The 25,238-nt window shown below is 38.3% G+C and overlaps 4 protein-coding genes, 1 long non-coding RNA gene and 2 other non-coding genes across 9 annotated transcripts in view; 4 read left to right on the top strand and 3 right to left on the bottom strand.

The window, feature by feature from the left end:
- Window positions 1-748, bottom strand: part of LOC114142467 (protein TANC1-like) — a 39,929-nt gene extending 39,181 nt beyond the window's left edge. For both annotated transcript variants that reach the window (XM_028013763.1, XM_028013765.1), the window contains exons 1-2: window positions 645-748; window positions 332-436 (exon numbers count right to left, since the gene is read on the bottom strand). In XM_028013763.1, the coding sequence (XP_027869564.1) occupies window positions 332-407 (76 nt within the window). In that variant the 5' untranslated portion in view covers window positions 408-436; window positions 645-748. The remainder of the gene's footprint in view (window positions 1-331; window positions 437-644) is intronic.
- A 381-nt stretch (window positions 749-1,129) lies between these two features.
- On the top strand, window positions 1,130-2,841 carry LOC114142471 (uncharacterized). The gene is made up of 4 exons (XR_003595021.1): window positions 1,130-1,267; window positions 1,833-2,001; window positions 2,293-2,343; window positions 2,711-2,841. It is a non-coding gene; the product is annotated as an uncharacterized LOC114142471 (long non-coding RNA).
- LOC114143808 (small nucleolar RNA SNORA31) lies at window positions 2,063-2,198 on the top strand. The gene has a single exon (XR_003595325.1). It is a non-coding gene; the product is annotated as a small nucleolar RNA SNORA31 (small nucleolar RNA).
- Window positions 2,377-2,508, top strand: LOC114143807 (small nucleolar RNA SNORA31). Its single transcript, XR_003595324.1, has one exon. It is a non-coding gene; the product is annotated as a small nucleolar RNA SNORA31 (small nucleolar RNA).
- A 1,212-nt stretch (window positions 2,842-4,053) lies between the features above and the next one.
- gtf2f2a (general transcription factor IIF, polypeptide 2a) lies at window positions 4,054-9,850 on the bottom strand. Of its 2 annotated transcripts, XM_028013771.1 has the most exons (9): window positions 9,695-9,850; window positions 8,857-8,930; window positions 8,483-8,507; window positions 7,968-8,106; window positions 6,849-6,902; window positions 5,401-5,482; window positions 5,183-5,282; window positions 4,892-5,035; window positions 4,054-4,729 (listed from the first exon to the last, which is right to left on the bottom strand). In XM_028013771.1, the coding sequence occupies exons 1-9, from the start codon at window positions 9,758-9,760 to the stop codon at window positions 4,607-4,609; spliced, it is 807 nt and encodes a 268-aa protein (XP_027869572.1). In that variant the 5' UTR covers window positions 9,761-9,850; the 3' UTR covers window positions 4,054-4,606. The 2 variants fall into 2 exon arrangements, with proteins under 2 accessions (XP_027869572.1, XP_027869573.1); XM_028013772.1 differs by lacking the exon at window positions 6,849-6,902.
- A 75-nt stretch (window positions 9,851-9,925) lies between these two features.
- On the bottom strand, window positions 9,926-12,814 carry gpalpp1 (GPALPP motifs containing 1). Its single transcript, XM_028013770.1, has 7 exons — window positions 12,621-12,814; window positions 12,413-12,524; window positions 12,246-12,338; window positions 11,845-12,094; window positions 11,578-11,742; window positions 11,376-11,477; window positions 9,926-11,254 (listed from the first exon to the last, which is right to left on the bottom strand). The coding sequence occupies exons 1-7, from the start codon at window positions 12,703-12,705 to the stop codon at window positions 11,036-11,038; spliced, it is 1,026 nt and encodes a 341-aa protein (XP_027869571.1). The 5' UTR covers window positions 12,706-12,814; the 3' UTR covers window positions 9,926-11,035.
- Window positions 12,815-13,881: 1,067 nt separating this feature from the next.
- Window positions 13,882-25,175, top strand: ercc3 (excision repair cross-complementation group 3). The gene is made up of 15 exons (XM_028014134.1): window positions 13,882-14,047; window positions 15,443-15,642; window positions 15,726-15,962; window positions 16,049-16,098; window positions 16,189-16,324; window positions 16,438-16,608; window positions 16,689-16,893; window positions 17,006-17,320; window positions 17,408-17,592; window positions 18,245-18,447; window positions 18,539-18,635; window positions 21,079-21,196; window positions 21,306-21,424; window positions 23,978-24,127; window positions 24,565-25,175. Exons 1-15 carry the CDS (start codon window positions 14,020-14,022, stop codon window positions 24,700-24,702), a joined length of 2,352 nt encoding a protein of 783 aa, XP_027869935.1. The 5' UTR covers window positions 13,882-14,019; the 3' UTR covers window positions 24,703-25,175.
- Window positions 25,176-25,238: the final 63 nt, after the last annotated feature.

Raw genomic sequence — 25,238 nt, 5'->3', positions numbered from 1 at the left:
TTTCGTTTAGTAGGTCATAATGTTTGCCTAGCCCAATCCAACTTTGACTGACACACTTAAAATAAAATCAGCGGGACACCGTGTGAAGGACAGAACACACTGATGAATTAGGCTAATTGAAATGGCTCCATTTGCCTCACCCAGGAGGAGAGAACCTGAATATTGTCAGCAAATAAAACAAGAACTTTTACAATTTACAAATATATTTTCTTAGCTGAATACTAGATTCAGCATGAAAATCCAACAGAAGAAAGACTTGGAAATTGCAGTGCATTTGTACACATGCCAAGTTTCTCTTCAACTTTTAGTGCATCAGTAGTTTTACTCTTACCTGCATTTTTCTGGCTCTTTTTGTCTCCTTTTTTCCCTCCTCCTTCCTTCTTATTCCCGAACACTGCTCTGAACATAGCTGGAGTCCTTCTCTGGTCTGTACCGCCTTTAAAAGAAACAAAAAGCCACACATTAGATTCGAGCATATTATTTCAGGGAACTCTACTCGTTGTGTTTCTTGTAGAGTATTTTGAGACCATTACCGTCTTTTGTTTTTTGTTTTAAGAAAAAAGGTTATTTTCGCTCACGGATGGAAAACATAACAGAGATATTACACACAAACAGTCCTCTTGTACAATGAGAGCTATGGTTACCTTTATTTAAGTCTTCCTGGATGCCAGCATGCCTTCATATATAACCATGGGAAGCAGCAGAGAGACTACTTTCGCTGGCTGGCGGAGTCCAATTAAAGAGTGTGATGCGCTCTCACAAAATGATCAAGGGAGGCGGGAGCGCGTCTCCTGCGCAGGCATGTGTGCCTCGTGATCTGAATTTGGCGTAAGCATTTATTTATTTTTTAAAATATATTATTTATATTACCAGACTTTCATGTTTTCACTTGAAACATATTATTTGATCATTAACGACTGCTGTTTATATCACTACTGCTGCACATTATCGCTATTACAAATGTTAATATATGATTAACCTACCACAAAATTATCATAACAATCAGATAATCAAGTAAGTAAGTAAGTCAGTAAAAAGCGAGCTTGAACTGCAACCCCTTCTGTGAACACCAGGGGGCGGTGGCGTTAATAAAATGTTTCTTTTCGTCCACAAGGGGGCGAAACGAGCACCAACCAGCAACCTATAAAAGCTGGAAGCTAAGCGCCGTAGCTTCCTTTTCTGTAGCTGGTCGCTGTGAGAAGTCAGCAGGAGTTAACAATGTTTTACAAGATTATCAGTCTAGTTACTTCACATGTCGAGTTGCTCGGTAAGTATTTCCGAACAGTTCTTTTCCCCAAATAGGAAAGTCTTTTGACAGTGATGGTGAGTTTTTATTTCACTAACCAGCAACCACGTGGACAGTAGCTAGCTCCACATTGTAGGAAACTAACAAGACATGTTCGGTCCTGGTAATTAAATAAACGCTGCGAAATTGTACCTGAATATCACGTTTTGGCTAATGTCAGTTTGTTAGCTTGGAGTGGTGGGTTTTTAAACCAATAATGTGTCGATTTGAGGTAGCTTCCTGTAATTACTGTAAAGATGATTGCCTTAATGAACCTCCCAATCTGCTCAAGGCAAATAACTTTTCCGCAGTACATAAACTTGTACAGCATTTAATCTGCTCCATACATATGCAATTGTCACTATAAAAGTATGTAGTGAGAGATTTGTAAGGTTTTTTTTGGGTGGGGTGGACTGTTTCCTGAACAGTTGCTGCAGACTATAGCAACTTCACATCCACTTAAATCACCCATAAGTTACAGTAATCAACCCTCAGGTGTTTCTTATGTGTATAATGTAAATGCTCTTTTTTTTCTTTTACCCCCCAGCTAATCACATTTCATTGGATGATTTCTTCGGACCAGATTTTGGATGATGGCTGTGTCTCTGGCTTTAGTTCATTGACCTGCTAGGTGACTGAAGCAGGCTATTCAAGCATCATGCTTAGATTCAGCAAAATATGCAATGGGTGATCTCAGAAGAGCAACAGTCATTTTTGTAAGTATATGGGGTTTTGTTGATTACTGAGACTCTTTATTTTTGATTGGCTGGTTACGACGTGCATCTTTGACAGCCTGGGCTCTCTGTTGTGAGAGATGCTGGGTTTTATTATTTCAGATGCAACAGTAAACGTCCCTGCGCTTTCTGCGTGCCTGTTTTCAATGGTGCCTCAGATTGAAGAGGGGAAAACAAACTACATACTTTGCTGTTTCTGTACTATAAACTCCATGGGTATACTTTCCATGGGTTTCAGGTCTTCATGCTTTTTGCTCTTTCCCTTGTTTTAAGGTTGCGTTGAGGTGGCGTTTAACGGCAGCAGTGAGCCGCGTATAATGGCAGGTGAGCACAAATGAATGTATTTGAGATTTGGATTTGCATCCACTGATAGACCTGAAGCAGTTTTCTTTGGCTTCTTGGTTTGCACAGCGATGCTAAACTGAGCCTTCCTCATGTTTTCTGACTGTTAAATGTTACAGTAGCCAGATTAGATTGAGGAGTACATTTAAACCTGCTGGGCATGACGCAAGTACTAAAAATTTAGACATTTCATCCAACTGCAGTAAATGACTACGCATTTTGGAGAAATTCAACTTCCAATGTGTAAACATGACCAGTCGCAGAAATGATTGAGTTGAATGTTCCTGAGCTCGCTGCAGGAAGATGACCATTTGCTTCATGCATTCACTGAAAATGATTTCTCTTGCAGGGAACAGGTGAGGCTTTTCTATAGTCGCCCTTCGTCGCTTGGGGTTTATCGTCTCCATCATTCTGAAGACTGATTTTTTTTGTATGTGTGTGTTTTCATGCTTTTGTAATAAAAAATTACAAATCCCTAAATGTGTTTTCATTCTGATTTATCTTTAGCTCATTTCATATAGCATCAGTTTAGTCAATTGTCATAGAGAAATGGCTCAAATTTTACAATTATCCAATAAACATCCTTTTTTATATATATAACATAAAGCTTTATATTTGCTTGTTTTTAAATGTCACAAAGCAATTGAAATATCTGGAGATGCCTGTATAAGTGTAAGATTCAAACTGACATCTTTGATGAACCTGGTGTGTATACAGATGTATCTCAAAAATATTGTGAAACTTGTAAAGATTAATTTTAGTGACCTATTTTCAAGCCTTTTCCTTGTAATTTCATGGCTTAAAATGATAGCCTAAAATTGTCTTCTAGAGTTATAGAAGTGTGTATAAGTCAGGCCTCCGAAATGGGTGCACATTAATACTTTGTGCACAATTTTGCAAGCCTTTGATTTTCATTAATCACCAACAACTGCTCTCTTAATCCAAATTGCTTTAAGTGAGGGTTTGGCTTATCTATATCTGCACAATTATTGTGCATAATTGTTAAACTACATAAACATTAACTTTCTTGCATCTCTTAAGTGAAAATTGGGCCCAAACCTTCCACTGAACATTTGACAAAAATCAGTGACCAGTATAAGCCTCCTTGATCCATAATTGTGATAAGCCCTTCATTCATTAAGTTTGTCATGGTTTTAATTTGCTGACAGCTGCAAACACAGCTTTTCATTTAAGAACTGCCCACAAGGTCTCAATTGCTTCCCTTGTTCTTTGGCCCTAAAGAAGAGAAGCTGCATAATTATGCACACCCTCACTCTACAGGTATACATAACCTGTATGCTTAAATCCATTATGCATTCAAGTTTGGCATTTGAAAATATGACAAGTAAAATACTAACTTGGCAACTATTGTGCACACAGTTTATACTTGATGCTTGGGAAGGGCCTGCACTTGTATGAGTGCCTGCATCAGCCAGTGGCTCTGCTGAGGATGGCTCCTCAGTGCAAGCCTGAATGTACAATGTTATCGCTGTTGAATTTTTTTCTCTACCTCACTTTTCCTTCCACTTAACTTTCTACAGCACTCTGGTTCAGCAAAAACATGAGCTTGTGTTACTTTGCAGGTATGTTACATTAGTTAATTAAGACTTTTCACAATGTTGTAAATTTGAGAGACACTGACTTTAGGGTTTTATTAGCTCAAAGTTATAATCACCAAGATTACAAGAAATAAATGTTTGAAATAGTTCAATCTTTAATCAAGTTTTACTTTTAGAAATAAGTGACAAAAAATTTTAAATTTCTTCACATTATTATTTTGAGATGTACCTGGCATTACGCCTCTTGTTTCCAGAGGTCTAATGTTGTGCTGTTTATCACTCGCATAAGGCAAAATAGCTCCACTGACAACTTTATTACATAAATCAAATGTAAAACACTTAAAACCCAGTAAAACCTCCAGTGCAGAAGATTTGTTCCATCCAAATCACATTTGGATAAAAATATTTACCTGCCACATCCTACATACTTAATTGCTCGCAGTCAAAACACTACAATTTTACATATTATACAAAAAAGGCATCAAAGGCAGCCTAGAAATAAATCCCCAAATTGCTAAGCATTGTTACAGTTCTCTAATGGAAGTCAAGCTGAGGGTCGTGTGTGCAGAAACTGTAACAAAAAACCTCTTCTCACTGCTTCCCATGTTGAATCCTAGCGTAAAGAAATAGGAACTCAAAGTCACAACCTGTGTGACAATACAAGGATTTACAAATTTTAAAAAAACCTATTCATCAGTTTTTTCCTCTGCCTGGTAATGTCTGTACTCCGGCTTGAGTTCCCAGGTGTTCTTGTGTGTTCCCTTTACATTGTAGATGCCAATGTCACGCAAGATTTCCTTCAGGTATGTCTGTGAAGAAAACCAAATATAGAAAACAGTCAAAAATAAATCTTTTAACAGGCTGCAACATTTGTTCGTTTCCATAAAAGGAATCTTCTGGACAAACAAGATTCTTTAAAATCCCTCAGCATTAATGGCTTAATAATATAATTTTTTCTGTCGTGTTCTCACCACAGGCTGTTTGGTGATGTCTACCAGGTCTTTGATGTTGTAGTACTGGTGCTTCTCAAACGCAGAAAACAACATGTCCAGCACCTGCTGTTTGTCAGATCTCGCTCTCTTGCCTTCCTCTTTCTTTTTCCGCTCGTATTCACGCTGCAGCAAAAGTAAGCAGAGCTCAGTTACCAGACATAAACTCGCATGTTTTGCAAAAAGTGAATATATTTCTACATGAGGCCTGAAAATTCGTGCAGATAAACGAAATGAACAACGAGAAAAAAAAAAGAATTTTTTCTTTTTTACATTGTAGTCGTGGTTGGCTACAGGTTTGTAGTTGGTGGTGACAGGCTTCAACAACTGCTGTGACAACCTCGCTGGTTTGGAAGACTCTTCAATTTGTAGCCTGGAAGATATGATGACATGCACAATGCAAACACACCTCAAATTCACAGAAAACTGCAAAGGTTTGTTGAATGGATTAGCTTTTTAACCCTTGTGTAATCTGAAGAAAATATACTCACCGCTTTAATTTCATGTAGCTTTCACTAACAGCAGGTCTGCATTCTGCTCTCTGCACCACCACTCCCTCCAAGGCTATTTTATCTGAAAAACGGCAAAGTTATGTCAAATGTTGACTAGAAACAAACAGAATTAATTAGTTTAAAAATGTTTTAGTCAAAGTTCAGGAAACAGAAAGGACGGGGTGTTAAGAACAGAAGGTTCTTTTGCAACTTGCACAAAAAACACAAAAAAAATCAGACTGAAGTAAAAAATGTGATTAAAGTTGCAATAAGTACTAGATGGCCTCACACCAGCCTATGCAGCAAGGCTTGTAAACCTTGTCATCTGTTCACTACATCACTTGCAATACTGGAGCCATTTTTAAGTTCCACTGATGTGTATTTAACATGAATGAAAGCTGTGTTATTTAGTCATGTCCCGGTTTGTTTACTCTTATCAGCTGTGAAACATGGCAGTGGAAGAGCTGCAGTAGGGCCAGGCCAGAATCACCATCACAGAATACAAAATCAGTTCTACAGTGTATCAAAGGATGTCTGAAGTAAAAGTGAGGCCATCTGTAAAAAACAAAAAAAAAAAAATAACCAGAACTGCAGGATGAAAATTACCCAAACATACTAATTAGTCAACCAATGACTGGTTAACAATTTTGAAACTGAAAGCTCCTGAGCCCAGTAAAAGTCCACCTCTTGGTTCCATTGAGATGCTACAAGACACCCCTCACTCATCTTTGTGAGGTAAACTTTCCTCATATAAATGGTAAAAGCTGTTAGTTGGCTAAATAAGTTTTTCACTGAAGATATTTCTACCAGGGGACAAGACTAACAATAAGAGGGTAGGATGCTCTACCTTTTTCCCCAGCTGCAAAATCCATATTTGTCATTTATTTAATAAGTAAACAAAAGATGACGAATGTGGATTTTTGTTATTCAAGTACAATTGACTTATTTTCTGTTCTAGCAATAAAAAAAGACATATGAATATTTCTTAGCATAGAGCTAAATATTCAAGAGGTTTCCATAATTTTTTATAAAAGTAAAATTATATAAGTAAAATCTGTTTGGAAGGAAAAGCACACATCAAGTCAATGACAACATTTTACTAATGTCCAAAACAAACAGTTTTCTATAAGATTTCCACAACTTCACCGACCATCACACAGAACTGTAACCTGCTCACAATGAGTCATATTTGACATTTGGACTGATTTCTGACCACAACCAAAATCAAAATGTGGGGACCATTAACACAAGTGTATGTCCAACAATTCTTTAGGATAAAGACTTTGTTCTGCTTCAGAAGAGTCTAAATGTTACCACCATAAAAATATTCCAAGCTCCAGTGTTGTCTCTATATGGCTTCATGATGCAACGCCACAACTTCCAAACGTTTCTAAAGATCGCCACTCCTTTCATAGAGCTCTCACTTTCTGCAAAAATGGAGGACTCACCTGGACCTGTCCCCGAACCTGAGCTGCTGCCATCAGATCTTTCTTCTGACTGGCCTACAGGAAGGGAGGGATGGTACACATGAAAACACAGGGGGATGCAGAACGAGGGGAGGAGGGGATTAAACAATAAGAGCCATAGCCAGGGTTTAGTCCCACACGAAAATGTTAAATCACACAGCGTCATTGCATATTTTCCAACAAGCAGAAGCCAGAGAGACCTTAACGCAAGCAAGCAACAGACACTGTGTATCAGCGCCGATACACACCCAAAGGGCTGCACAGAGGCTTATTTGATTAACTGAATTTCAAAAAGGCTTTATGCAGAGCTAGAAAGTGATGAAGGTTTATGTCTGTTTTATAGGCTCTAAAAATATATAGTAAAGTTTAAAAACAGAAGATCCACGTGGTATTAAAATGTTTATTGTTCAACCTGTGTTTAGCCTCTACAGTGTTTCAGTGCAGCCCATCACACACAGATGGACACAGATGTTTGCAGTCAAAGAAACAACTGCAGCACAAGTCCATTAGCACCAAAAGCACATAAAACCAAACCTGAAAACATTCGCAGGGGTCGGGGGGGAAGGCATTTGAAGCCCAGACTTAAACCACGGAAGCCCATGCAGAAATTAAATAAACTCCACACATTGAGTGATGATTTGTGCTGATTCACCAAAACAGTGACATTGCAACAGTTCCCACAATAAAGCCACTCCTTTTACTCTGAGTAGACTTAAAAAGTGAATCAAAACCCAATAAATGACACATTATCAAACAAAGACACGGCAACTCTCACCAAAACAAGACACAAAGCAGACAAGATACAGACTATGATGATTGTTTTCTTTTGAGTGTTCACTTATCCACTGTATGCGGTACGTTACTGGTATGTACAGTTTCACTAATGTGGACAACATCTCACTCAAGAAAAAGTCTGTTCTCGGCACATGGAGGCGAGGAGTACAAGCAGGGGAAAGACGTATAGAGCAAGAATGCACAGGTAGCAGAATGGATGCCTTCACCAGCGAAGATGTTTTACATCACAGAAATCTAAGAATGATTGAGTATTAACCGAGTGTCTCATATTGCCATGCAAGTAATCATTCTGTATTGGAAACTCACCGGATGAAGTCTCCGTGAAGACCGCAAGCATCTGACCCCCCACGGACTGCATGGTGAAAGGATGTTCGCGAGGTGCAGACACCGTCTTGTCCTCGATGCCTTCGATGGTAGTCAGCTCTTCATTTAAAGTGAAAGACACCTGTGGAGAGCAGCCATGTGGGAGTTTTGAGACCACTAAGAACTGAACAAATAGTTTTTATTCAGTTCTTATTTCATTTTATTTTTAGCTAGTCTCTTATTTAAAGGTGTTAAACTCGAGATTGCAAAATGTACACAGAAATATGACTGATTTATCTGAAGAGTTGTAGAAATACAGATTAATGATGTGTACACCCAGGTATAAAATCACAATTTGTGAACTTATTCTTGGCAAAAGCATTGCGTCACCTTTTAATTCGACTACAATCATTCTTACTTTTGATTGTCAAGAAGGAAATGATAAAAGTCTGTATTGTACATTATGTGTTACGTATGCATTTGTTGGATGCTGCATAGTTCTATAAAACATCACTTACCTCTGGTTTTCCTTGGTTTCCTTTTCTTTAAAATAAAAGCAAAAGACAATATTTCACTGAGCTATATTGGCAAGGAGATATGCATCGCTTATGGCATCATAAAAGCCCGTCTACATATTTCAGTTTTAATTTCCTATCTACTTAGTAAGTGCCAATCTTCTTTCTTCCTGCACTTGTCTATGCCACTGTGCTTTCAGGAGTTATTGTATCTGAGAATAATAATAACAACAACAACAACAACAATAAACAGCATTGTTTCCTATAAAGCATTTTCTGGTTGGGATATAGTGGAAAAGCTTCCATAAGAAGCTTGCAGAAAAATCCCTAGCACACACATTTGCATGCCTTGCAGACAGAAGCCTAATTTCACATACTTGCAAATTCTGATTTTCCCGACCTCGCCTCTTCCTGTAGCTTTTGCCCATTGCTGAGAGAGGTACTTCGGCACCTGCAAAATCAAAAACCAAAAACGAGTGTTTATCAACCAAGATGATTTTTTTCTTTTTTTTTGCAACTTATGTGGTACAATTAAATGTGTATATATGCCCCCTTTTGTTCAAATGGAAAATCTGAGTTAAGAAATTATGACTATTGGTTTGAGGCGCACTTTAGTTTTCAAATTCTGGTTGAATTCAGTTGAATAAGTGAAACCCAGAGTAGTTCAATTTAGCGTCTTCATCAGCAATTAATCCTTCTTATAAAGGTATGCAAAACAAGTATTTCACTCTATTAGGCTTAGATACAGTAATAAAGTCTTTAAACATCCCTACTTCATATTTTGAGGCTTTTAACTTATGTTTTACTAAATCAATCACATTAAAATAATGAACGTGGCTTCATCATTTTGAATGTAATCTTCAAAACGAAGATCTTGTTAAATTAAGCTTTCAACAAAAACATTACATGAAGCAAACAACACAGCTCATCCAGATGAACGCATTAATTAAACTGTAAATTCTTAATTGCCATGGTAACGTGTAAAGTCCACTGTAACAATGAACACACAATACAATTTAAAGCTTTCACGTAATTAGTCTTTTATTATCTAAGCTTATTTTTTATTAGGGCAGAGCTTTATTTTTTGCAATGCTAGTATGTTGTCTGTTAATAACATGTAGCGCTAATAGGCTAAGCTAACATTTAGCTTCTGCTATCTTTAATAATTAGTCTTTAGCTCATTTATGAACTTGCTTGTGGCTGGCATATACTCACCTTTACGAGCCAAACACCAGTATTCTGCTTGGCACCTGTTAAATCTACTTCTCCTTTCTCTGACATGCTGTAAAATAATGCTAGCTTACTATAATAACTGCCACACGCGTACGCAACAGAAATAGGATAAGTAGTGAGTACGGAAGCTCTGATGGGTCTTTCCAGTTTTCGCTTCCTCGTTTTCATGTAAGAAAATATGAATTAAAAAATAGGAATAAGATTATTCAGTCATTGTTTTGGGATAAAAGTTTATTCAATCTATAAAAAAAGTTTTGCAAAAGCTTAACCAGACACATGAAAAACGTCCAAGCTGTTTTACAAATGAAACGTACTGATATAAAAATGTACACAGGTCACTTTTACTAGGAGTATAATCTGGTTACAATCTAGTATAATCTGGTTCTGGTGATTTGTTGTTTTTTTTAATGCCATTTTTGTAGTTTTAATTTCCTATTCAAAATAAACTCACATTAAAAATGATTTTGTTTCTTTCAGAATTTCTTTGTTTTTACTATTTACATCCATCAATCCATTTACCTGCCGATCCTTTCAAAGTTGTGGTGGGGCTAGTGGAAGAGGCAGATTAGCAGTCCATCACAGGGCAAATACAGAGACACACACAGTACAAACACACTCATACCGCAGGGCAATTTAGAGTGATCGATTAACTCAAGAGTTATATGTGTAGTCTGTGGAAGGAAGCTGGAATACCCAGAGAGAACCCACACATGCATGAGAAAACATACATGCTCCATGCAGAAGAATACCAGGCCTGGATTTGAACCCAGAGACTTCATGCTGTAAGCAATAGTGCTACTATTAACTATGCCACCATGCAGCCCCTCCTATTTACATGTACCAAAAAATAATATCCATAAATGTCATGCTGCTAATTTGGCAGGGTTTATTACATACTATTAAAAAAAGATTTATTTATGCAGAGATCAGAGATCCAGCTTTCATTTAACACCATTTGTCACTCTGTTGCATTCACAACTGTGAACGGATTCTTATAAATCCAGAATAAAAACATCAAACAAAAATACAGTCACCAATAGTGTGACAGAATGGATATAAATAAACAAAATTTCAGAAATGCCCTTTATGCTTTATGGGTATCTGGTATCCACAAACAAGTTATAAGACGGAAAAATAAATCTGAACATTTGTACATATTACCAGTCCTAAAAACCTTCTTAAAAGTATGCAAACTTCACCACACATGTTTTTTTTGTTTTGTTTTTACAATAGCTTAAGTCAGTTGTCCTTTACAAAAGTATGGTCACAACCTCATACAACAGCCAGAAAGCAACATGAATTTTGATCAATTCTAACAAAATGCTACAGAAACATTCGATCTTTGCTGTGTGAGAAACGCGTGTTCAGTTCCTGAGATTTCTTCAGCAGCCGCTGTTTCTGGGCCTCATCAAAGCGATTCACCTGCAGGTCTTCGTCTCTATCAAACGGCCTCCTCTCCACTGGCTTGTCCGCTGTCTCTTTGGCTTTTTCCTTCAGCTTCTTTGAGTGTAAACTCATGAGAGACTCACCCCGTTTGGAGTCCTTGAAAACAAGAAAGGTATCACTTAATGTGAGAAAATGCGAAAAACTTCAAGAGGTATGAATGCCTCTAATAGGTACTGTAAAGGGGGGTATTTTGTAATAATAGAGAACAGATTCTTACATTATATTTTGATACTTTTTCTGCCATTTCTACGTCCCTTCGAGAAACCTGTGGGACTCTATCATTCTTTGCCTCGCCAGTTTTCTTTCTTTCAAGTCGTTCCTGTTGGTAAACATAACTTTTTGGGATCCGACCAAGAGTTAAATTGAACACTACTAGAAACTACTACAAATGGTAAAATATTTAAAATTTAAAAAACTACCTGGGCCTTGCGCTCCCTGTCTGCCGGTGTGTCCGTCCAAATCGATCGATCATTGTTCTCTGGACCTGACCTCTTCTTGAAGGTTCGAGCCCCTAAACCAATGTGCTGCAGTTCTGGTGGGAGCTCCGTCATCCATGTTTCTCTAGACACCACCTCAGGGGCCTCCTAAGTACATAAAAATCAGAGAGAGCAGGGGAAATTTATTTAGAAATGACAATTTATAAATGATAAAAGCCTAAAGGTCATATTATATGGGAGAAGGACAACCTCCCCAGTGAGCTTCTCTTTCATCCTTAGTGCTCTTCGTTCAAATTCGAGAGCCACTGAGTCTTGAATGGGCCCTTTGGCGGGCATGGGCCCAATCACATCCTCGTCCTCTCCTTCACTGCTGGAACACTCGGCCTGGTATCCTGGGGGCAGCGCAGGCCCTGGGAAGCCCTCTCCGTCTTCCCCATCATCGCTGTCAGATGCTGCTCTGTGGAACCCGGGGGGCAAAGCTGGTCCCAGCACAGGGGGTCTGAGGAAATAACACACATTCATCTAACTTAGGCCTTTCAGCTCCTTTACAGATTTCTTCTTTTGAAGCTTTTTGTCACACCTTAATGTAAATATTATTTAACACATTTTCTTTAAAGGTGCCTAAAGTAATACAAGATGTTTTTGCTCACCTTTCTGGTGAACTTTGTTTTTTAAATCCTGGTGGCAAAGCTGGTCCAAAGAAACCATCATCATCATTATCATCATCATCATCTTTGGTCACCCTGTATAGACACACATGTTACTGTTGTGCTTGTTGGATCACTTTCCATGATCAAACATTATCGTGGCCACCCACTCTGCAGCTTCTCCAGTCCTGGATCTTTTGAACGCCACCTCCGGCTCACTCTCATCCGAAGAACCGGACGGCTCCCCCCGCTTATAACCGGGAGGCAGCGCGGGACCAGCGACTGCAGGGCGTAAAGAGAAAACACAACAGCTGGAATAATAATAAAAAAAACGGAAGCATGTTGTTGATCGCTCAAAACTAAATATCTGTTTCTTACAATCATTTTCACTCTCGTCGCTTTCAGATCCATCCTTTCTAAACAACGGCGGTAAAGCAGGCCCAATTAATTTATCAGAAGACATATTTGATGCAGCTGTTTCTGTTTTTGTTCAAATAAGAAGTCAGTCTCACAAAAAACAGACCTATGCTTCGGGAAATATTTGTAACCTTTCACACAGGAAGTAAACACCGGAACGACAGGATTTCTCGTTAAGTGAACAACCACCAACGTGGTAAAACCGGAAGTAGGTGCAAAGTAAAAGCACACAAAATTAAAATAAACGGCATTTTGTTCTGCTGCAGTGAATATGCAATGAATATATCGTGGTCAGGTCACGACGTAATAATTATTATCATTAATATTGATAATTAGTTTAGTTTAGTTTAGTTTAGTTTAGTTTAGACAAACCTTTCACCGACAGTGTAAACGACACAAAGTACATAATATATTTCTTTAAAAAAACCACAAAAAAAACAACACATCACATCGGTTATTATGAGTGTGAAAAGGAGTATGATGAAGTATAACTTATGTAATCATACCCCTTTTCCAGCTGTAATTTATCACAGTATTTTCAATGTCCGATATCCTTTCTGACAAAGGAAATAATAAGTATAATAAAATTTCCTCAGCTAGATGAAAATAGTAATAATAAAAAAAAGTGATAATAATTTTTAAACTAAACTAAACTAATTATCAATATTAATGATAATAATTATTAAGTCGTGACCTGACCACGATATATTCATTGCATATTCACTGCAGCAGAACAAAATGCCGTTTATTTATAATAATAATAATAATAATAATAATAATGATATTATTATTATTATTATTATTATTATTATTATTATTATTATTATTATTAGTGGACAATAGTAATAGTGGACAAATCCGATCTCATTTCGTTTTATTTCAATCTGGGAATGAACTATAATCAGACGCTTGTGATTAGTCATGGATTTGGCATGGAGTGATTCTCAGCAAGAGACACTCAATTCCGCTCCTACCAGGGGCTTCTACGCAAAAAATACACAAACCTCGGGGAAGTTGTATATTTCATCACGCAGCAGCTGTGAGGATGACCTGGATAAGCTATGCTCCGTTCTACTGGAACTTGTTTTTAGTTGCTGGTAACTCGTATAAACCCCCGCTTCCTCTCGGTGATTGCAATATGAAACTGTACAGTGGAGGGCAGTAAAAGGCCGTTAATGTAAGCATAGATTTTATTTTGAAACCGAAGACCGGAAGATGCTTCAGTGGTACTTTAATTCTCCTTTTTCTACATTAAATTCATAAGTCAAGTCCATCTCAGTAACGTTTCAACAGAAAAATGAGTTACTTCTAATAATTTTTTGAGTGGTTTTTACTCTTTTGCCCGTTTAATCTTTTTAAAATGGGCAAAAGGGATAAAGGAGATAGAGGTAGGTTGCTGATGGGTTGTGGTACTTTAGTTAGCTAGCCATTGGGAGCTAACTATCATAACAATTCATGTCTGGCAATAATTTAGTTCGGTCCTTAAGCGTAAATTGTTATTTCACTGTATATTTGTTAGCTGTAGTGATACAGTATATGGAGACCTATATGTTTCCAATATTGTTTCCTATCTGTTATTATTATGATTGTGTTTAACTGTAAACATGATGCTTTAGAAACACAAAAGACATTAAAACAAATTAATGATTTTAGTGTGAAGCGCTTTGGGGTCCTCTGCGCTTGAAAAAGCGCTATAAAGGACAAACCGTTTACCATTTAAATTTTTGTGCCGATGCTAAGGACAAACTATTGCCTAAAATGAGAACATTTAAATAAAACCAACACTATGCAAGCGCATAAAGACATATTCCGCTACCTTGAAAAAGTATTCACACCCCTTGAAATGTTGTGATCCACACGTTTGAATATATTTTGGGGGAAATTGGTGTGATAGACCAATACGAAGAACACAATACATGACTTTTGAAGTGGGAAAACATAATACACGGTTTTCTAATTTGCTACTTTGCTTTATTAAAAGATTCTCAAAAGTCTGGTATTCCCTTTTATTCAGCCCACTTACTCTGATGCCCAAAACCTAACCGGTACTAACTGCTTTTAGATTTGAACAAATTATAGTAAACAAAGTACACTGTGAGTGATTCGTTGCTAGTAAAATTCAGCTGGTCTTCTGAAGGCATCAGAAGTTTGTTGGAAATGTTAGGGAACAAGGAACACAGCAGGCAGAAAAAGGTTGGGGAGCAGTTTAAGAGGAGGGATAGGTTTTAAAACTTCGATCCCAAGTTTTGATTATGTTACAGAGCACTTTTTTTTATCAATCCATCCACCTAAACTATCAGCTTGGGTAATTAAAGCATTAATTGGATAAACAGGCAAGAGGACTGCGGTAATCCTGAACAAGCTGTAGAGATCCATAGCTCAGGTCAGACCGTCATGTGACAGGACAAGTATTAGTCATGCAATCTGAAAAACTGACCTTTTTGGAAATAAAGACACCAAAAAATAAATAATAATAATAATAAATGTAGAATTTTCCTTCCAGTTCACAATTACACATTAATTTATGCTGGAATGTAACAGAAAATCCCAATAAAATAAACTGAGCTTTGTGGTTATAACAATAAAAACATGTAAAGTTTAAATACTTCTTTCTATTAAAAGAACACAGGAGCATCCAGTGGACATTCATCAGACAAAGAACATTAGGCTTTTTGGATAAATTTGCTCAACCACCAACTATCGATATTTTTATATTTGAAACTAGGATAATTTATATTTCCTAGTAGTTTGTAATTTTTTTTTTTCTGCTTGTCATGGTGCAGAGAAGAAATCCAAGAAACGTTACTATGAGGAGGAAGATGATGAAGATGACGTGACCGGCAGCGAGCCTCAGGAAGCCATACCAGCTGCTGCAGGAAAGCAGGTGGACGAGTCTGGGACAAAGCTCGACGAGTATGGAGCCAAAGACTACCGCACTCAGATGCAGCTCAAGAAAGACCATTCTTCACGCCCACTCTGGGTGGTAAGAAGCTCCGTTGCTGTTGACCTCTTTTCCGTCTTTAATCCATATTTGTGCATGTGATTTTGTCTTTCTAATCCCTCCAGGCTCCAGATGGACACATCTTTCTGGAAGCGTTCTCTCCGGTGTATAAGTATGCTCAGGATTTCTTAGTGGCCATCGCAGAGCCTGTGTGCAGACCTAACCACGTTCATGAGTACAAGCTGACCGCGTACTCGCTCTACGCAGCGGTCAGTGTGGGGCTGCAGACTTCAGATATCGTGGAGTACCTGCAGAAGCTCAGCAAAACATCTGTACCGGATGGCATTGTGCAGTTTATCAAAGTAGGACAATGAAGTAGTTTTTATCGATTTTTCAGCTTCATTGTGTTGCTCATTCATTCACATTCTAATCAACCTTTCTCTCTCAGCTTTGCACTGTGAGCTATGGGAAAGTCAAGCTCGTGCTTAAGCACAACAGGTGAAATCAGTTAAGATAATTCTACCTTTTTTCTCTTTGTTATTCATTGCTTCAGTGCTATTTGTCTCTCTTTCCTCCTCACATTCCCAGGTATTTTGTAGAAAGTGCTTTCCCTGATGTCATCCAGCATCTCCTGCAGGACAACTTGATCCGTGAATGTCGCCTGCGCGGTGCCGACGGATCGGACCCTGAGCTCATTACTGAGGTCATCCACAGCAAGTCAGCGGTAAGCAAATCAGGACTACGTTTTTTTTCAAATCAAAATTGAATGTTTGCTGCTATTGCTGCTATAGCCTGTCAAATTACTCCAGAATGTACCTCATCTTATTTCCCTGGCAGATTTCTAAGGCTGTCCAGGACAAAGGAGGTACCTCCACCTCACAGCAGCCCATCGATGGACAAACCTCGAACCAGCAGGTCCCCGAGGACATCTTCAGCTACTATGAGCAGATGGATAAAGAGGAAGAAGAGGAAGAGGAGACTCAGACGGTGTCTTTTGAAATTCGCCAGGTAATACTTTTGTCATGCAACAAAAGGGAATGCATCCTACTCTGAACTCTGTCACTGTAGCGTCGCCTGATGTAATGCAGGAAATGATAGAGGAGCTGCAGAAGCGTTGTATTCAGCTGGAGTACCCCCTCCTAGCTGAGTACGACTTTCGAAATGACACCGTCAACCCTGACATCAACATTGACCTGAAGCCCACCGCCGTGCTGCGGCCCTACCAGGAGAAGAGCCTGCGCAAGATGTTTGGAAACGGCCGAGCACGATCGGGAGTGATAGTGCTGCCCTGCGGTAAGAGTCGAGATGACAAAACGTTGAGTGGCCATTTTGTTCAAGCATAAATAATGTTTTAGTTTCATGTTGCTTATATCTACTGTCTGGTTTCACTTTTTATTACTTGCAGGAGCAGGCAAATCTCTGGTGGGTGTGACCGCCGCGTGCACCGTGCGTAAACGGTGCCTGGTGCTGGGTAACTCCTCTGTCTCTGTGGAGCAGTGGAAGGCCCAGTTCAAGATGTGGTCCACCATCGACGACTCCCAGATCTGCCGCTTCACCTCCGACGCCAAGGACAAGCCCATTGGCTGCTCAGTGGCCATCAGCACCTACTCCATGTTGGGTCACACCACCAAGCGATCCTGGGAGGCAGAGAAGGTCATGGAATGGATGCGGTCGCAGGAGTGGGGACTTATGATCCTGGATGAGGTCCACACCATCCCTGGTGAGTCCTTAGTGCGTTTCATTTTAAGAGGACAGGCAGTGCTGTATATTGAACACTTTCACAAACAAGTGTCGTTTTTTTCTGTAGCAAAGATGTTTCGACGTGTCCTGACCATCGTCCAGGCCCATTGCAAACTGGGACTCACCGCCACACTGGTGAGGGAAGACGACAAGATTGTGGATCTCAACTTCCTTATTGGTCCTAAACTGTATGAAGCCAACTGGATGGAGCTGCAGAACAACGGTTATATCGCCAAAGTTCAGTGTGCAGAGGTAAACACACATGACAGTATAGTCAGATAAACGCTAAACTTTGAGTTTCTATCAAATAGTCTTGGTGGCCCATTAAGTTTATTTTTAAACCCTATAAATTGTGCTGATAAGGTTTAGATGTGAACTCAGTGTGATCAGTTAATACAGGTACATTCTTGGCATTTCTTGAAGTTTGCCTGTAAAGATGCCAGAAAATTAACATGAAAATAAGGCAGGAAGAAGTCACTTTATATGATACTGATTAACACAGTTACAATAATTTGTAATATACTGTATTTATTACTATTTTGACCTTAATTAGCAGACTTAAGCAATAACATAAAAGTCATATATCGGTGGTTTTGCTTTAGTTTCCACATCATGACTCCCATGTTCTTTTTTTCAACAAAACATAATTATGAAGAGCTAGTTTTGCATTGTTTGTATCGTTAGGGTCACACTTTTAAATGATGACAAATGCTACTTATGATTAATCTCCAAAAATCTGCTAATTTTCAGATTGAGCAGCAATAAATTTCAGTGTTACTGAGTGACTTCGAACTGCAGTGGCAGATATTTAGTTATTATACAGTAAGCAGATGCAGATGGCTTCATTATCTCATGCAGGAATGTCTTTCAAAACTAAAGAGGCGTACCTGTGCCTGTGTTTCAGGTGTGGTGCCCGATGTCCCCGGAGTTTTACAGAGAGTACGTGGCCATTAAGACAAAGAAGCGCATTCTGCTGTACACGATGAACCCCAACAAGTTTCGGGCCTGCCAGTTTCTCATCCGCTTCCATGAGCGGCGCAATGACAAGATTATCGTCTTTGCTGACAACGTCTTTGCCTTGAAGGAATACGCCATTCGGCTCAACAAGTTTGTTTCTTACGAAAAACTGATTTTAATTGTTGCATTAATCTGCCTCGTCACTTAGTTTTATATGTCTTGTTTTATGTTTTCTCTCAAGGCCTTTCATCTATGGTCCCACTTCTCAAGGGGAACGAATGCAGATTTTGCAGAACTTTAAACACAATCCAAAGATCAACACCATTTTCATCTCTAAGGTAAAACTCATCTTAAAATCTTTGCTGCGTCTATGAACTGAAATTAGCTGGCAGACACTAAAAGATGCAAATTTTCTTTACATTTGTTGTCTCTTAAAAGCTCTGCTGAACTTTTCTCTTTATGTGATCAATAAATAGATAAAATTACATTAATGATATTTAAATATTATTTATCTCACAGCTCACTCTCATCTGCACGGTGACTAAGCATGTGCAAGCAATGCTTAGTCGGTGTTTCTCTCAAGAGCGTGATCTGGTGCTGCCAAGGTTGCTCAAAAGGCAGTCTGAGTTTACGTCGTTCTTATTTCTGGCTCCACATTGGTGCAATGAGCTACTAACTGCATCAGAGCAGGGGTGTTCCTTTCTACCCTGCAGAACTTTCTAAAAACATCTTACCGCTTGTGTCCTTTAAAACCCTAACAAGCCTAACCATAACGTATTTTACACTTGCTGGAGCTGTTGCACCTGATCTAATTGGGTCTTTTAAATAGATTTGAATATATTTAGCACCTAATGCTTTTGCTGCGGTTGTTCCCCACTGGCAGGTCACTTTGGGTAGTTGTGTGTGCTGAGACATTATCATGAAAATGCTAAATTTAGTATGTAAATTAAATTAAAGTGAGCACTACACGAGATTCAATTATTAGGAAGCAAATTAGGCTTAAAGTATCACCTGGATGGGGTCAGTCACTCTGCAAATACCTTCTAAGTACAGTAGCTGCTAAAAGATCACACATAGTAAAAGGAAGACCACCTTTTGTTACTGCTAATAATCTGTTATTTAAAATAATTTTACAAAATAACCAGCTGTACTGAAATAGCTTTGGCAGATACATTTTGAAATGAATACCACATGATATGGAAAACTGTAGTACTATTAAGGATAATCCAAACTAAATAGTCATGAAAACATAACAACCAATCTATAGTTTGTTGTTCTTAAATCTCTATATAACCACCTAAATGGCTCAAATTTTCTTGGCCTTCTTTTTAACCTAACATTGCGTCTGTCATTTCTGTAGGAAAAGCTTTATTAATTAAACTCTTAGAAGAGTTGTAAAGGCTTTTTGATACTGTAATCTAATTTCTCCAACTAAATTTTGTTGTAAAAAAAACCCAAATATGTTATTATGGCTTGCTTACCCCCAGCCATATGCTGTGTAATTAAAAATAACCATTTCAAGGCTCTAAATCACAGAAGGTTGAAAATTTCAGTGCATAGCAATTCAGCAGCAACTATGTTCAGGTTCTGCTCCCTCAGAAATTGCCAGGCGTCTTTCTCTCTTTCTACTGTCCATATAACTACAGCCTAAATCCCATCAGATTAGATCCACATTTCTACTAATTCTTTTGACCAAAGTTCCTGTTTTTTTTTTTTTACCTTACTGACGAATTTTGAATGGATAAATACTTTTTGCACATCTGAGTACCAAGTAATAATTTAATTTTTGTCAAAACTTAGTTTTAATCTTTGCACCTTAAGAGGAACGATCAAGGCTCAGCATGCAGCTTTAGTTATTACAGCTTGAAACTAGCGGCCAGGCTTCAAATCTGGGTGTAGTGATGGACTGAGACCTGAACTTTCAGACACATAAAAACAGTTAAAAAGTCAGCCTTCTATCGCCTTTTCCCAAGTGAAGAATATTTCTTGAATTAAAAGACTAATGTCACCTTCAGATCTAGAGAAACTCATCCATCTATTTATCTTTAGTCACACTTATTACTGCAGCAGTGTCTTCTCAAGCTTGTCTAAAACTTTAATCAGACAGCTCCAGCTGATCCAGAACGCTGTTGCTCACACTCCTACTAAACCCAGGAAAACAGAGCAGATCATCCCAGTTCTAATGTACTTGCACTGCCTCCCTGAAGCTCAGTGAATAGACTTTAAGATACTTTTGTTAGTTTATAAGCCACTGAATGACACCAGAATACATTAAATATCTGTTGTCGTATCAATCTTCTAGACCACTCAGGTCTTCTGGTTCTGGTCTGGTCTGCATCACCAGAACCAGAACCAAACATGGAGAAGCAGCATTCAGCTTGTACGCACTACAAATCTGGAATGAACTTCCAGAAAACAGCAAAACAGCCGAAACACTGAATGCCTTTAAATCTAGACTAAAAACCCACCTGTTTAGAGTTTCTTTTGAAACATTATAAATGAAACATTAATCAGCATTCTGATATAACGAAGGAACTTGACAAAATGTAATTTTTTCAATTGTTGACTTTGTTCTGTGATTTTGTATGTTTGTGTTTTTATGGTATAAAGGACTTTGAACTGCCTTCTTGCTGAGATGTGCTACACAAATAGACTTGATAAAGTGATTGATAGACAAATAAACTTTGCTTTTTATATTTTTATTTTTCCATTCAAGTTAGTAGATTGGATTATTTTTGATTGTCTGCTTCTATTAAAGTACGTGTCTGATTATCTGGACAGGTTGGAGACACTTCTTTCGACTTGCCAGAAGCCAATGTTCTGATCCAGATCTCCTCCCATGGTGGCTCGCGCAGACAGGAGGCACAGAGACTTGGCAGAGTCTTAAGAGCCAAGAAAGGTTAGCCTGTCCTGTCTGCCTCTCAGATTATTTTTGCTTGACGTGTCACAATTGTTAAATCCACTGTCACCCGTAAACAGTCATTCATCATCATTCTCTCCCCGTTTAGGAATGGTGGCTGAGGAGTACAATGCATACTTTTATTCCCTGGTCTCTCAGGACACCCAGGAAATGGCTTATTCCACAAAGAGGCAGAGATTCCTTGTGGATCAGGGATACAGCTTCAAGGTATGTCCAGAGCTGCAGCCTTTTAGTAATTTGACCCCGTCTCACTCATGTTAACACCAGGACAAATGATGATTTTGATGGATCTGGGTCTTTTTTTAAAATATCATTATAATGTCAAATACATCAATAAAAGATTGCACCTTTAGCTAGCAAGTATACAAATACATTTTATTTATATAAAAGTACTTGACAAACACAGAGGATCGAAATAATTTTTTTAAAGTTTAATGATGTAGAAAGTCAGATAATATCTAAAATAGAAGTACTTTATTCATCCCAGCAGGGAAATTACTTTGCAGTTACAGCATAGAGACAAGACACAATAACAACTACCACTGAGTAGTAGTTGTAGATAAAATAAAAAATAAGATATAAAATGCTATAAATTGTAAAAATATAAAATGCTGTTAATATAAAAAGCAACTTAAGAGCAGTCCTTGCAAAGATTCAAAAAATGGAGATATGTATATGTAAATATATGTACAGCAAGTGTGCCACAGTGCAGTTGTGCAAAATTGGACTGATTAGTGCAGAACAATGATTTAGCTTTTATTGTACAGTGAGATGGCATGTGGCAGGAAGGATTTCCTGTATCTGTCCCTACGACAGCAGAGCTGGAGCAGCCTATGTGAGAAGGTGCTCCGCTGTCTGTCCACTGTGGAGAGGGTGCTGATTATTGTCCATAATAGACAGAACCTTCTTCAGTGTCCTCCTCTCCACCACAGTTTCCAGGGACTCCAGCCTTAGTCCCAGTACAGATACTTATCCAATCAGAGATCCTCCTTCATCCTGTTATAAGGAGGATGAGGAGCAGTGCTTATTGAGCTGACATACCATTATTTTGTGTAGTTCAGAGTTTAGCTGGGCAAGGAGAAGTGTTCACAGTTTTCTATTTAAGGAGCAGGTACTCTGCAGGAACCAAAGTATTTGGTGGTTTCTTTGCTCTTTGCCCTTCTGTTGGAGAAATGTGCTTTTTAAATAAACAACATTGTGTAAATTTCTACAATCCTAGTTTCATAATGAGAATTTTATATTAAAAATAAATTGTACTTTTCAGGCCGGTAAGCCTCGGCCTTTAGAGTGCTTTTCATAGTCTTTATTTTAACATCGCTGGCGTGGTTCTGATTTCATGCAGGCTTCAGTTATGGAGCAAACAAGAGAATTAAGTGGAGAAGAGGTCTATTAAGACATAAGACGTTATTTTTTTTCTGAGAGATTTTTTTTCTCTCGTAGTTTGCCAGTATTATGTCAGCTTGTGAACATGCGTGTTGGCTGTTATAACTTACAGCTGTACCTGATTTTTAGTGCACTAAACTTTCACTTTTTGTTAATGTCAAACACAGAACAGCAATAACAGTTGCACAAACGAGTCCTGGCTTGTGACCTGATCTCAGTTGCCTGCTGTATACACACATAGACACAGCAATAAAACTGTACAGCTAAAGAGAAATCAGGAGAGGCATGAACATTAGTCCACAGTTAGAGAAACACCCACTGAATCAAACAGATGGGAGCTATTAAACCTTTCGAGTTCGTTCATCTTCAGATTTGTCGGAGGGTTGCTTTGAAAAATCTCAGTTTTGCAAAAGATACATTATGAGCAAAATTCAACAACATAAAAGAATATTGTTGATTTATTACAGAGCTCCCTGTAATACTGTCAAGAAACTTGAGAGCCACTTAAATAGCCAACATGTTCAAACTACGGCTCTCCTGCCTGTTTGAGATTTTAACAAGCAGCTGGTCTGGTGTATTATGATTGCATTCACTTCTCTACTTAGGGTTGACTCAGTCAATTCAAAAATGGATGTTCATGCTGACAGGAAAGAGGCTCTTCTAACAAATATAACAGCATGAGTCTGCAGAACTCAAATGGTCTGGAAGAGACAATAAAAGTCTGAGCAGGTCCTCAAGTCGAGTCAGAGCTTAATTGATTTAGACGCTAGCCAATCCCAAGTACCTGGCCAAAAGGTGAAATGAGGACACAATTGTTGCCATGTTTACGTTGAGTTCTCTCATGTAATCCGGATTGGGTAACATCAATTGGATTAAGGTGATTTACACATCTCCTGAAGTATCCATTCAGACTAGTGGCTTAAAGCTCGTAGGATTCAACCTTACAAGCCCTCTGCTTAGTGTGATCATTCTAATCGAATTAAGTGCACTCATGACATCTGACACAGACATTCTGTTTTTTTATGCAGATATTTTATTTACCATTTACCATACCATTTCTTGTGGTTATAGTTTTAAATTAGGTTTAAAAGAAAAGATTTATGGTTTCAAAATAAACTTTAAAAAAAAAAAAAACATTGTTTCTATGACAGGCTTCTTCAATCCAAATCAGGCCTAAAATATATAAAGTATTAATATGTTGATGCGCTGATCTATGGGAAACAATTTTCTACTATTACTTCTAAAAACTAACAACAGTTTGTTAAAAGGTTGGAAAGTTAAACATTTAAGATTTGCAGCAATATAAATTAAGGCTTTAGTCAGTGCATGCAACATTGTCCCATGTGTAAATGTTCTCGTTTTATTTTTGTTTGACAGGTAATTACAAAGTTAGCAGGTATGGAGGAAGAGGACCTGATGTTCTCCAGCAGAGAGGAACAGCAGCAGCTGCTGCAGAAGGTGCTCGCTGCTTCAGACCTGGATGCTGAGGAGGAAGTAGTAGCAGGCGAAGTGGGAGCACGACCACAGGTAAGGTCTTTCACTAAACCCAGAGGAGACAAAGTACTTAAGCAAACAATTTCCTTGTTGCTTTTAGAAATGCATATTTTCTATATGTTGTCCCTATTGCCTAAAATGTCTACTTGATGAAGAAAAATGTAGAAAAAGACTGGATTTAGTCTGAAAGCTTACGGCAGGTCTTATATTTTTCTAGTACTGATAAAGTCTAATTTTTAAAATACACGTTCAGTCAATGGTGAGGATGTTTGGGTGCATTTGTTGTTCTGACAAAGATTAAGAGCTGGAAATTCAGAAAGGGTTGCAGGCTACTCTGGCGTTTTTTAAGAGTGCTGTGAAAGTAATACACCCAGCATACAATGATGCGGTAAAAATTCTCGCACATTGTTGTAGGAACAAGTCTTGATTTCAGCTGTTAATGACTCTAATATTCCTTCGTTTCTCATCAGTTTTCCCGGCGAGTGGGCACCATGAGCTCCATGTCGGGTGCAGACGACACGGTCTACATGGAATATCAAAGCAGGAGCAACAAAGCCTCTGCGGGGAGCAAGAGCGTTCACCCACTATTCAAGCGCTTCAGAAAGTAGATCCAGTGAAACCCGACTCTTGGAAGACCTGCTCTGCTGTCACAGGATAGAGAAAAGGGAGGAAAAAAAAGAAACAATGGATTTGCAGGTTCAGAGGATCCATCATCCGGTCGGGCGAACAGGAGGGACTGAGTTTCGAGGCTTTTGAAAGCCGGAGATATCTGTATGGAAGATGAGACGCAGGGTGGCTGTTTGAATGTGTTGTATCTGCTGTTTTTGGTAACTTGACTGAGAAGCCTTTCACAATATTGTTTTGTAAGCTTTGCTTCAAATGCTACTTAGTTGGTTCTGAATTAGTAAATTAGTTTAAGTTTTAAATGTATGTTATGTTATACAATTGTCTCCTCTTTAAATTGTTCATAAATAAATTTTGTTGAAATAAACTGTTTTGGCATTTCTTCTATTAATTTCTGCAACAATGTGATGGTCCCCCTTTTGAGTTGTCAATAAAAGTCAAAATAAACGACTAACAATTAATTGTGTGACTAATTACTGCTCAGATGACTAAAGTAATTTAATGGACATGTAGCTTTATT

Source organism: Xiphophorus couchianus, chromosome 4, assembly GCF_001444195.1.
Source record: "Xiphophorus couchianus chromosome 4, X_couchianus-1.0, whole genome shotgun sequence".
Lineage (NCBI taxonomy): Eukaryota > Metazoa > Chordata > Actinopteri > Cyprinodontiformes > Poeciliidae > Xiphophorus > Xiphophorus couchianus.
The sequence above is the reverse complement of the archived record's forward strand: the minus strand, read 5'-3'. Positions and strand labels throughout refer to the sequence as shown.

Coding starts and splice junctions, on each gene's coding strand:
- gtf2f2a (XM_028013771.1), bottom strand. CDS start 9,760: ATGTCAGAGAAAGGAGAAGTAGATTTAACAGGTGCCAAGCAGAATACT. Junction 5,483..6,848: donor AGGTTCGGGGACAGGTCCAG/GTGAGTCCTCCA, acceptor GCCGTTTTTCAG/ATAAAATAGCCTTGGAGGGA. Junction 5,036..5,182: donor TAGCCAACCACGACTACAAT/GTAAAAAAGAAA, acceptor CTTTTGCTGCAG/CGTGAATACGAGCGGAAAAA.
- gpalpp1 (XM_028013770.1), bottom strand. CDS start 12,705: ATGTCTTCTGATAAATTAATTGGGCCTGCTTTACCGCCGTTGTTTAGA. Junction 12,525..12,620: donor CGACGAGAGTGAAAATGATT/GTAAGAAACAGA, acceptor TACGCCCTGCAG/TCGCTGGTCCCGCGCTGCCT. Junction 12,095..12,245: donor AAACAAAGTTCACCAGAAAG/GTGAGCAAAAAC, acceptor TTATTTCCTCAG/ACCCCCTGTGCTGGGACCAG.
- ercc3 (XM_028014134.1), top strand. CDS start 14,020: ATGGGCAAAAGGGATAAAGGAGATAGAG. Junction 15,963..16,048: donor GCATTGTGCAGTTTATCAAA/GTAGGACAATGA, acceptor TTTCTCTCTCAG/CTTTGCACTGTGAGCTATGG. Junction 16,099..16,188: donor CTCGTGCTTAAGCACAACAG/GTGAAATCAGTT, acceptor TCACATTCCCAG/GTATTTTGTAGAAAGTGCTT.